The following is a 10,485-nucleotide window of genomic DNA, read 5'->3' on the forward strand; positions in this document are numbered from 1 at the left end:
GGAATTTTCATGTTGTAGTTGCCTGCTATGGCAGCAAAGAAATGTCCAAAAAAAAGCATGATGCACGTGCAAAGTTGTTGCTAATCTAAATCATGTGTTCTGGCCATTCTTGTTTTTGTCACCATCGTTGTTGCTTAGGCTGCCTATTAGCCTGCGAATACAGACTTTTTACTGGAAATCTGTGGATAAGTTCAGATTCTAGTTAAAGAGTGTAAATCTTTCCTTGTGACCTACTTTTTGTACCTACTGCAACCCCATGCTGTGTGCGGTAATTAGAAGGGTGGGGTTGAGTTAAAAAAATCTTGATCCTGGCATTAATCATATTGTTAATTTTATCTATGTTTGAAATGTCTGTTTCTAGGCTTTCTTAGTTACAAGGGACAGGAGCTCTTGAATTTAAAAAAATGGAACATTCTCATGAGAAACTGAAAGCTTGTATGGAGTATGATGCTCAAGGAGAAGCAGTTTTAGATCTGCGGAGGAAAAGACTCTCCAGGTTACCTGATGCAGTCACTGAACTGAGTGAACTGGGAGTACTTCTGCTGAATGAAAATAACCTGACAGAATTACCAACAAGTATTTGCAAGTTAAAAAATCTTAAAATGCTCAACTTGGATCATAATCACTTAACCCAGTTACCTGATGAGATTGGTGACCTGAAAAAGCTGGTGGAGCTGATTGTGAGTAACAACCAGTTGTCTGGTTTACCTATGAGTATACAGAATCTGAACAAGCTTGAATTGCTCTACCTGCATAAGAACAGATTAAACAAGTTGCCTGATGAGATAGGTGACCTGGAGGAGCTAAGGCTACTGAGTGTGTACATGAATCAGTTGGTTGGTTTACCTACCAGTATACTAAAGCTAAACAGTCTGGAAAGGCTCTACATAGATGATAACAAATTAACAGCATTACCCATTGAGATTGGTGACTTAAAGGAGCTAAGGGAGCTGAGTGTGAGCAACAACCAGTTGGTTGGTTTACCTACCCATATACAGAAGCTGAACAAGCTAAGGGGGCTGAATTTAAATTATAACAGATTAACAACATTAATACCCGAGATTGGTGACCTAAAGGAGTTGAGGACTTTGAATGTGAAAAATAACCAGTTGAGTTGTTTACCGAGCAGTATTCTGAGGCTGAAGAAGCTTGAGGGGTTGAATGTGGCTGGTAACAGATTAACTGAGTTAGGGTCTGCAGCTGAGCTAAATGATCTGGCCTATAATCTGAATAGACTAAAGGTCAGTGGTAATCCTTTAACTGTTGATGCAATAAGAATTATTCTGGAATCAATGAATAAACGAAAAAAGTACACTGATATTATGGGTGAGTGCAGACTTATTTCCACTAAATACTATTAAATTTTTAAAAATATTTTTAACATCTTATATTTCAGAGTAATTTGCTTTTTTCTTATAGCCAATTAGTAATTCTACCAAATACTCAGTAGGGCCATTTATGTGAGGAAAAATAAGACGCGTCTTACATAGGACGCGTCTTAAATAAGACGCGAACTTTCCATATAAACGGCACATTTAGTCTAAAATAAGACGCGGCTTAGCTAAGACGCGTCTTATTTTAGAACAGCCCTTAACACCTGTTCTTAGATAAGACGCGTCTTAGCTAAAACGAGAAAAACTTCGTATAAATGACCTTCGCGTCTTACATAGGATGCGAACCCATAGTACGCATGCGCTAATTTTTGGCGTGCCACGTTGGATTGATGTTGCTATGGGCAACATTCACGTGAAAAAGAGTCAAGAACAGAAATAAGACGCGAACCATTTATACGAGCTGTTCTTGTCTTAGATAAGACATGCTCGTATAAATGGTACAGTTCGTGTCTTATTTAAGACATGTCTTATGTAAGACGTGTCTTATTTTTCCTCGTATAAATGGCCCTAATATTAATGCAAAACTGTTAAGTGACCTTAATTCTATTTGGAAGTAGACTGTGCAGGGCTGAGTGGGCCCCAGTACCCTACATGTAGTTTGTGGTACATAAGTATGACCCAGATGTACATGTAATCGATGTTTCCTTACAACAGTAATAATTATTATTAAAAACTGAATCATTGGATAATGCAATTCTACTGCTCTGATTGCCTTAGCCATCATGGTATATGAGCCATTATACCATGCTCTCCAAATAGCTGTACGCATCTGCTCTAGGCTTGCATGATAAATTCTGCTAGAAGAATTTCGAGCAGAATAAGAAATTTCTGGGGGAACATTCTGCTGGCAGAAAAAGGCATTTTCGAGCAGAATTTGAGCGGAATAAGGGAAAATCAGCGGTACTAATGATATACATAAGAGTTGTAAGAAAAATTTAAACCTAAATGAAAAACAAATGAAAAGTACCTTGTTATTAATTTGATTATTTAATACCTACAACACACTCACATTAAAAGTAAGATTACATTTTTGCTATGCATAGTGAATATCTTTTTTTAAGGGGTTAGGCCCAGGCTCCATTCTATCTTTGTGAGAATAAGGGTGTCCAAGCAGAACTTTGAGCAGAATAAGCGATTTTTACAAGCACTGGGGGCAGGCAGAATAAGCCATTTTACGAGCAGAATTTATCCAAGCCTAGTCAAAATTAAAAACAAGCTGAAAATCGGTTGTTTTTACAAATATAGGCGGGAAGCATTCTCGGTATTTTGTGGGCATTTTTCACTTGCTGGATATGAGATGATTATAGCCCACTCGGCGCTAACACGGCTCGTTGGCTATCTTATAACCATCATTCTCATATCCAATGCGCCCCCGTGGAATAATTGTTAATTATTTCATCTTATATATATTTTTTCAGTTATGGTGATCAGCTATTGAGTTCTGAGACACTACAAACTTTTATTTGAAGGTTGATAGGGTTTGATTTTGTACACCTCTTCCATGTTATAATGACACAGTGGCATAGGTTGCATAATTGTCTGTGTGTAAGCTACAACCTATAGCCCATTTTACAGTTGTGGGCTTGGTGTTCTAGCCTTTGAGAGAACGTGAGGCTGAGGTTGACCTTGTATTGATTCAAACCTCCTTCCTTTTATAATGTAAATTTTGCTTTAAATTACTAGTTGACATAGCAACAACATGATCTACATAATAAAGCAAGAAGACTCCAGCCTCGTTTCCAACTGTCACTGTAAAATGGGCAATTTCAAAAAGCTTTGAGGCAGTGTAACTTACTAAGCCAAAAATGGTGTTTATCAGACTTCATTCGATTCCTGCCCCCTCCCCTGTCATTAAAGTTGTAAGGATATCGTAATCAACTCCTGCAGTTACCCTGATAACTTACAGAGGTTGTGCATTCTGCTAATTAAAGGTCAGCAATGATTGGGTAGAAAGAATTAAACTATAATTTTCATTATTTTTATCATTTAAGTCCCTACAGAAATTGAGGCACGAGGAGAAAGAGCACAATTTGCTTATCAAAGCGCTCTAAGAGATGGAGCTGTTAATGTTTACCGTGGTCGAGTATTGCTGATTGGTCAGGATCGGGCAGGAAAAACAAGTTTGAAGAAGTCTCTCATTGGTGTACCATTTAATCCAAAAGAAAAAAGTACTGAAGGAATTGAAGTCGATCCTTCAATATTTCAAGTGGATGTTGATGAATTTAAGGATTGGCAACCTATTGATGAGAGTAAACATGGTTTGCTGGGATGCTCTAAAGATGTGGCACAGATGATTGTGGAAAAGCTGTGTGTTCCAGTCAGTCGTAATTGGGTTCAGGAGGAGAAAGAAGGTGAATTAAAAAAAGGCAGCAACTGTACAAATGATGGTCACAAGAATGGGGAACAGAATATTGCTGATCCTGCGGGTGAAAAGAAAGAAGATGCCTTTGTGAACCAGGTTTGGGCCTAGTCAAATCCTCATATTCACCAGTATCAGATCTTATTTAGTACTAGGACAACTGTAAGTTAGGAGTGTCAATTTAAAAGTAAATGTTGGCGTCAGAGCTCACGGAGAATACAGTTTGAAAATATGTGGTTAATAGAGCATATTAAAAAAAGATTTCAATTCAGGCAGGACAGCCATCGATGATGGGTGCCCGACAAATCCCAATCATGAGTATCCAAGATCATGGCTATGCAATATGAGTCTTCAAAAATATTTTTTCACAATTATGATACCTCTTATTTCACAAACTGACATGAAACGATCAGCTTTACGATTTTCTTCTATCATGAATTACAACCAAAACAAGTGTCAGAATTTGCAGCCCCCCTAAACTGGACAATCGCAGTATATACTTACCAACTGAGAGATACAATTAGGTTGTAACACTGATGCTCAGGGTCCGGACAATCTGTGAGCCATGCAAGCCATGCAAGCCATGGGAAAAAATAGAATTTTATGAAATTGTAAATGCATGAAAGATGTTACCTGCTTAGCTCCCTATAAGGGCATGTGAGGTTTTGCCGAAAAATGAGCATGCAGTTAAATTTTTTTTTTCCTTTCTATTTTTGATTCCAATTTCGCAGGTTCTCGATCCAAATGTAGACAGTGTTATTGGACTCGCATCTGCAGAGCCTGATCGTGAGTTATTGATTGATACTGCTTCACCTCCAGATGAAATCCAGGAGCAGGCCATTGAGTTGATAAAGTATGTGGAAGGTGAAGGTGTCAAAGAAGAATCTGTTTTCAGTGTTGAAATGTGGGATTTTGCTGGACAAGAGCTGTATTATGCATCTCATCCTGTATTTTTAACATCACGTGCGATATATATTTTGGTGTGCAACCTTAGCAAATCACTGCATGACACTGCCCAACCCTGTGTGAGACAAGGAAGTCATAATTTCATGTTGGACAACCCAAATGGGGAAACAAATTTGGAGAATCTACTATCTTGGCTGTCCACAGTGCATAGCATAACACAGATGAGAGGAGAAACCTGTGACGATGCGGAAGGAAAGCTTCCTCATCTTCGGCCACCAGTGATCATTGTAGGCACCCATGCAGACAAACCATTTGAAGACATTGCAACAATGAAATCAGAAATACAGAGGGCAATTGCTGGTAAGGACTATGAAGGACATGTGGTGCGGCCTATCTTTAGCATTGACAACGCTGCAAGATCACTTCAAAGAAAGATCAAAAGGGTTTTCAGACAAGATAAACACATTGATCACATTCAAGCTCTACAGGACAGAATCATGGAAGTGCTAAAACAGGAGCCATACATGGGGGAGAGTATACCTGTGAGGTAAGTCATTATTGACTAGGGCCCAGTTCCTCCTCGAACGATGGTTAAGTTTAACCCAGGATTAAGCCAAATTTTTAAATACGGTTTTCTTGTCTAACAACATTCAAGCTTACCCTTTACTCTGAGATAGAGTAATAATGATACCAAATAATTATTAAAAGACAATTCTAGTCTTTTGAATGAGAATTTCCGTTGGAAGAATTTGGGATTTGAGGCCTTTGTTTCAGTCCTAATGGGTTAATTCTGCCTTCAGTTGTAATGTTATTTTTAGGGTTTTGAGCCTGGTTTGAAACTGTTGTGTCACTTTTTAATCGCGAAATTTTGCTTTCTGCACATGCCCGAGTTTAAGAAGCTGATATTTTGCGTCTTGAATAGAAAGGCGCAAACCTGTCGACCTATAAACAGCATTTTGGGTAGTTTTGGTTTTTTATAGTCAGAGAGTGACCGGAAAACGGCTTGACTAGCTTCAAACGGCATTTTCGGAGAAATTCCCAGGAGTGAAAGGATCAAAGAAGTTACTATTAACTTTGGTGACTGAGACACTGCTCCTTTAATACAGAATTGACTGTGCGGTGTACTAAACAGTGACCTCTTAATGTAGGACTATCTGGCGTCGAGTCAATGATGCGAAGTTTACCCTTCTGTTTTGGAATGTGTGCATGCTTTTGCACAATAAGTCAAAGCAGGTGCTTTTCTTAGTGACATGAATACTATTACGTGCTTCCTTTTTTATAAACCAGGTGGCTCAACTTTGAGAAGGTCATCGATGCTTTACAGTCCAAGGACGTTTGTCATTTAAATATAACGGAACTTCAAACCTGTGCCAAAGATAAGTGCTTTGTTAATGACGAGGAAGAGTTCACCACCATGGTGAATTTTTATCATGACATGGGGATAATTATCAAGCACTGTAGCACAGTCATTCTGAGTGCCAAGTGGCTGATAGACCTGTTCAGGCAGCTGATCACTATTCCACATTTTAATAAAATGGTAAGAAAAACGTTTATTGTATAAACACCAATGAAATACCAGGTGAGCTTTCACGCGAAAACATGATATCTTCATACGTGAAAGTAAAATGTTATGTTCACATGTGAAGAGATCATCGTTGCTATGGCTACATAATAAATCGCGCCTTTCGCAGCAAAAAAAATATTCAAGTGAAATGGTTTGGTATTTTATTGGTGTTTATATAATAGATAGAACATTACATGGCCGCTTGGAGATACGAAATTTCTCTTTTCGTGTTCACACTCGAAGAGAAATTTCGTATCTCCGCGCGGTCATGTAATATTCAGGACTATTAGTTTCAACCTGATACTAGGCTTTCTCTACTGGAGAGATCGATGGATGGTCAAAATGCTCTTGCTCCAACGCTGTGTTTTGCGCAAGTTTCTCGTTATAGAAGGTTAAAACGGGCGTGATCCGACAAAGAGAAGGTCCAAACGCTCATGAATTTCAGATTGCGTTCTGCGCATTCCATTCATCTTTAGTGGAAGTCCTAACGAATGCTGGCTTCTTATGTGCCACGCACGCGTAAAAGCAACATGGAGATTGGGATTGCGGGCTCCTATGGTCGCCCACAATTAGCTCTCTGCTACCTGGATTCCTTTTTAAAGACTCTGTAATCACTCCTCATTTTATTATCTTTCAGGACCCTAAGGTTTCCAAGCACTGGGAGAAACTGAGGGAAAGCGGTGTCCTCAGCATGGAACTAGTTGAGCATGTGTTTTCCAAATTTCTTCTAAAGGGCGTTGTCAGAGATGACATTCTAGACTTGATGGAGCAGTTTGGCTTGATTGCAAAGTTCTCACCTGTTAAAACTGAGGAAAAGTATTTTGTACCATCTCAACTCAAAGTGCCACCTGATTCCCTCTCTGCCATGGTACCCTCGCACTCTGACCCCTGTCCTCTATATGTCTTCTTTGTTGCTGGTTTTGTGCCCCATGGCTTGTTTACACGGCTTGTTTCTCGACTTGTTCGTTGGTGTTCTGAGGCTGGTCCAACTCAGCCCCCTACCCTGTACCGAAATGGAGCATGGTTCGTCATTGGGACACGAACTGTCCATGATTTAGTTCTTTTCTGCAAGAAACAGTACATCAAGTTTTTTGTCATGCAAAGATCCCAAGATCAGCAGGTCTCAGGGGATAAAGGAAGTGAGGTTGCAATTCAGGTGCGTGAGTTTGTGGAGGCAACACTCCAATCTTTGTCACAGGATCTGCTCTATCTACGTGGGCTGCAGTATCAGATTCGTGTCGCCTGTCCATACTGTCAGCTAGAAAAGTGCAGTGGTCATAATCAGCTGGCATGTGCACATGTTGACTGTCGTCATCTCCTTGAGATAAGAGAAGATGGCCCACTTTTGTGCAAAAAGAAACCTTCAAAAAAAGTTCTCACAGTCGAGGGCCTGGAAAAATGGTTCTCACTGTCAACAAGCGAGGTACTAATGAAATACAATCTCTAAGCAACACTGGTAGCATAAAATTAATTGAAGAGAAATATAACCTCGAAGGGTAATTATGTTAAAATTAACGCACCATACGATGAGGCTTTAATCACTATCTGAAAAGATCGAACGTAGTCTTTTTAGGGATGATGTCTGGTGTAATGTGACTTATTTATTCTTCGACACGGCTTCTCCCTAGTGGAAGAGAAAATAATGGAAAAGAGGGAGTTATTACATAAATTTAAGTTGTGGTCAATAAGCATTGTCAATTTAGCATGAACTGATACTATCACTTAAGTTGTTAACAGCAAAGTTGACTTTCCAAGCTCTTAATCAGTTTGCTCTTGTGAAGGGCTGGCATTGAAACATCAGTCTTTGAGTTTCGTTACATTAGCCCATTGATCTTATCAACTCTATTGTTAAATGTGTATTGTAATGCCCATATGCATAGCAAAGTGCATGGCGTACGTTATCTTTTGTATGTATTGCGTTGATGTTCCAATCTTGGAGCAACATTGCCTTATAGGGCTTATAGCTTTAACGTGTATGACCTTGCCAATCACGATTGTATCTATTGGCCTGAAGGTCTTATAGCGATGTGCGCCTTTTTTTTTTTTCACTCGTCATGATTTTGTTTTGCTACTTAAGCTGACCTCATCTTTAATTTGATGGAATCAGGTTTTACAAATGTTGGTTCAAACGCTTTCTAGACAGCACCCTATATAAAAGTGCTATTTTGAAATATGCAATGTTGGTTTTGGTTTTCAGGAATTGCATTCAGCCTTTTCTGGTATAACACAACGTCATGCACAGCCTTCAATCTTAAAAGTTTCCCTCCTTTCTAATGAGTGGGGGTCATCTAAGGGTGGCTTGTCAACAATCAACAGAACGCTGGCCATACATTTGGCAAAACAACCAAACGTAGAAGTCACTCTTATTGTACCTCAATTTGAGTGCGGTGAAGATGACAAGAGAGCTGCCAAGGGTCATAACATTTCCATTATGGAAGTACATCGTCGCCCTGGCTTTAGTGATCCTCTTGATTGGTTGAGCTTTCCACCAAGAAACCTTGACATTCAGGTCGTGATTGGTCATGGCGCAAAGCTTGGTAAACAAGCTCAAATCATCCAAGAGTCTCATTGTTGCAAGTGGGTTCAGGTAGTGCACACCGAACCTGAAGAGCTAGCAATGTATAAGAACTATCCTGGCGCAATTACCAAGGGAGAAGGAAAGAACAGAGCTGAAGTTGAACTGTGCCAACTTGCAGATCTCGTTGTGGCAGTTGGGCCCAAGTTGACAGAAGCATTCTCGTCCTACTTGAGTTCATCTCATCAAGATGTCTTTCAGCTGATGCCAGGCACCTTTAAAGAGTTTTCAGATGTTGAGCATGCTACTACGCGAGCGAGTGCGAAGTTCAAAGTGTTAACCTTTGGCCGTGGTGATTTTGAAGACTTCAGTCTCAAAGGATACGACATTGCCGCTCAAGCAATAGTTGAAATGAAGGACAGTTCTTACCGTCTGATCTTTGTTGGTGCACCTGATGGAAAGCAGGATGAAGTCGGGGAAATGTTATGCCAGACGGGCATTCCAAGAAACCAGTTGTTTGTCAGATCATTCTTGAAAGACAAGCAAAGATTAAAAGAGTTGTTTTTTGAAGTTGATGTGGCCATCATGCCTTCAAGAACTGAGGGTTTTGGCTTGACAGCACTGGAAGCCATGTCAGCCGGTCTTCCCATTCTGGTCAGTGGAAACTCTGGATTTGGAGAAGCACTGCGTTGTCTTCCAATGGGCGAGTCATTTGTGATTGATTCGGATGACCCCAAGGAATGGGCAAAGGCAATAGCAGCTATCCAACAAAAATCTAGGGCACAGCGGCTTGAGGAAATTCAAAGACTTCGAAGAAGTTATGAAGAGAGATTCAGTTGGGAGAGACAGTGCAAATCCCTTGTTGACACGATGTGGAAGATGGTTTATGGTAAGAAATCAAATTCTTACCCTAAGTAAAGTAACGATAATTTAAATGAGCAGTTTTTGGATGAGCGCTGAGTATGATCTGAAAATTTTTGTAGATTGTGGAGGATGCTGGCCGATGCGGATAACACCCTACGAGATCTGCATAATTTTGCACATCATTTGAAATCCCAATCCAATTATTGTTTTATTATCCATTCAATATAGTTCGTACTTGAAAAACATGCCTACCTCGATGAATGTTAAGTTTCTGTCTTCAACTTCGTTCCAGGGCCTCTCAGTTGCCGTCCCCTTTTCCGGCGATATCCTAGACTATTGACGTCATTTTACTGGATATCGCAAACGTCTCCCAAATTCGATCATCGCTAGCTGGTTTTAAAGAAATAGCCGTGGCATTTGAGTCATTCTCATTTTGTTCTGTTGAAACCACCGTAATTTAAAATGGTCAGTTGGTTTTTGTTTGGACCAGTGTATTATCTCCCATAGAGCGTTTTCACTCATGTGGCGAGCATCTACGCCAATTTGTTGGAACAAAATAAAGTGTTTATATAAGAAAAGAGTTCAACTCCCACAGGATTGGTTTGGAACACAAACATGGCCGCCGTTTCGTTGTTTCGGAACACTAGTATGACCGACATGACGTCATGTGAAAACGCTATATTAAACTGACGTGAAATAACCTTTCGCATTTTGGATTTTTCCTCTATCATTTGCAGGTGAACTGGTTTTCCTTGCACTTCAAAAAATCAAGCTGGAAGCGCGTAGAGAGGCCAGCAAAACTGAGCTGTCGTTGAATTTAAAGAGGATTGCTTTGGACAAAGGTTTTGTGATTTCTGACAATCAAGGAGATGGAAACTGCATG

General features: G+C 39.9%; 3 protein-coding genes across 4 annotated transcripts in view; all 3 read left to right on the top strand.

Moving 5' to 3' along the window:
• The first annotated feature begins 374 nt into the window (after window positions 1-374).
• Window positions 375-3,864, top strand: LOC140945432 (uncharacterized). Its single transcript, XM_073394457.1, has 2 exons — window positions 375-1,326; window positions 3,386-3,864. The coding sequence occupies exons 1-2, from the start codon at window positions 405-407 to the stop codon at window positions 3,862-3,864; spliced, it is 1,401 nt and encodes a 466-aa protein (XP_073250558.1). The 5' UTR covers window positions 375-404.
• A 667-nt stretch (window positions 3,865-4,531) lies between these two features.
• On the top strand, window positions 4,532-5,787 carry LOC140945433 (uncharacterized). The gene is made up of 2 exons (XM_073394458.1): window positions 4,532-5,206; window positions 5,766-5,787. Exons 1-2 carry the CDS (start codon window positions 4,656-4,658, stop codon window positions 5,785-5,787), a joined length of 573 nt encoding a protein of 190 aa, XP_073250559.1. The 5' UTR covers window positions 4,532-4,655.
• Window positions 5,788-5,957: 170 nt separating this feature from the next.
• The window catches only part of LOC140947119 (uncharacterized), a 7,109-nt gene continuing 2,581 nt past the window's right edge, over window positions 5,958-10,485 (top strand). For both annotated transcript variants that reach the window (XM_073396202.1, XM_073396203.1), the window contains exons 1-4: window positions 5,958-6,196; window positions 6,861-7,646; window positions 8,421-9,627; window positions 10,340-10,485. The exon at window positions 10,340-10,485 is cut by the window's right edge and continues 105 nt beyond it. In XM_073396202.1, the coding sequence (XP_073252303.1) occupies window positions 6,074-6,196; window positions 6,861-7,646; window positions 8,421-9,627; window positions 10,340-10,485 (2,262 nt within the window). In that variant the 5' untranslated portion in view covers window positions 5,958-6,073. The remainder of the gene's footprint in view (window positions 6,197-6,860; window positions 7,647-8,420; window positions 9,628-10,339) is intronic.

This window comes from Porites lutea, chromosome 8 (assembly GCF_958299795.1).
Source record: "Porites lutea chromosome 8, jaPorLute2.1, whole genome shotgun sequence".
NCBI lineage: Eukaryota > Metazoa > Cnidaria > Anthozoa > Scleractinia > Poritidae > Porites > Porites lutea.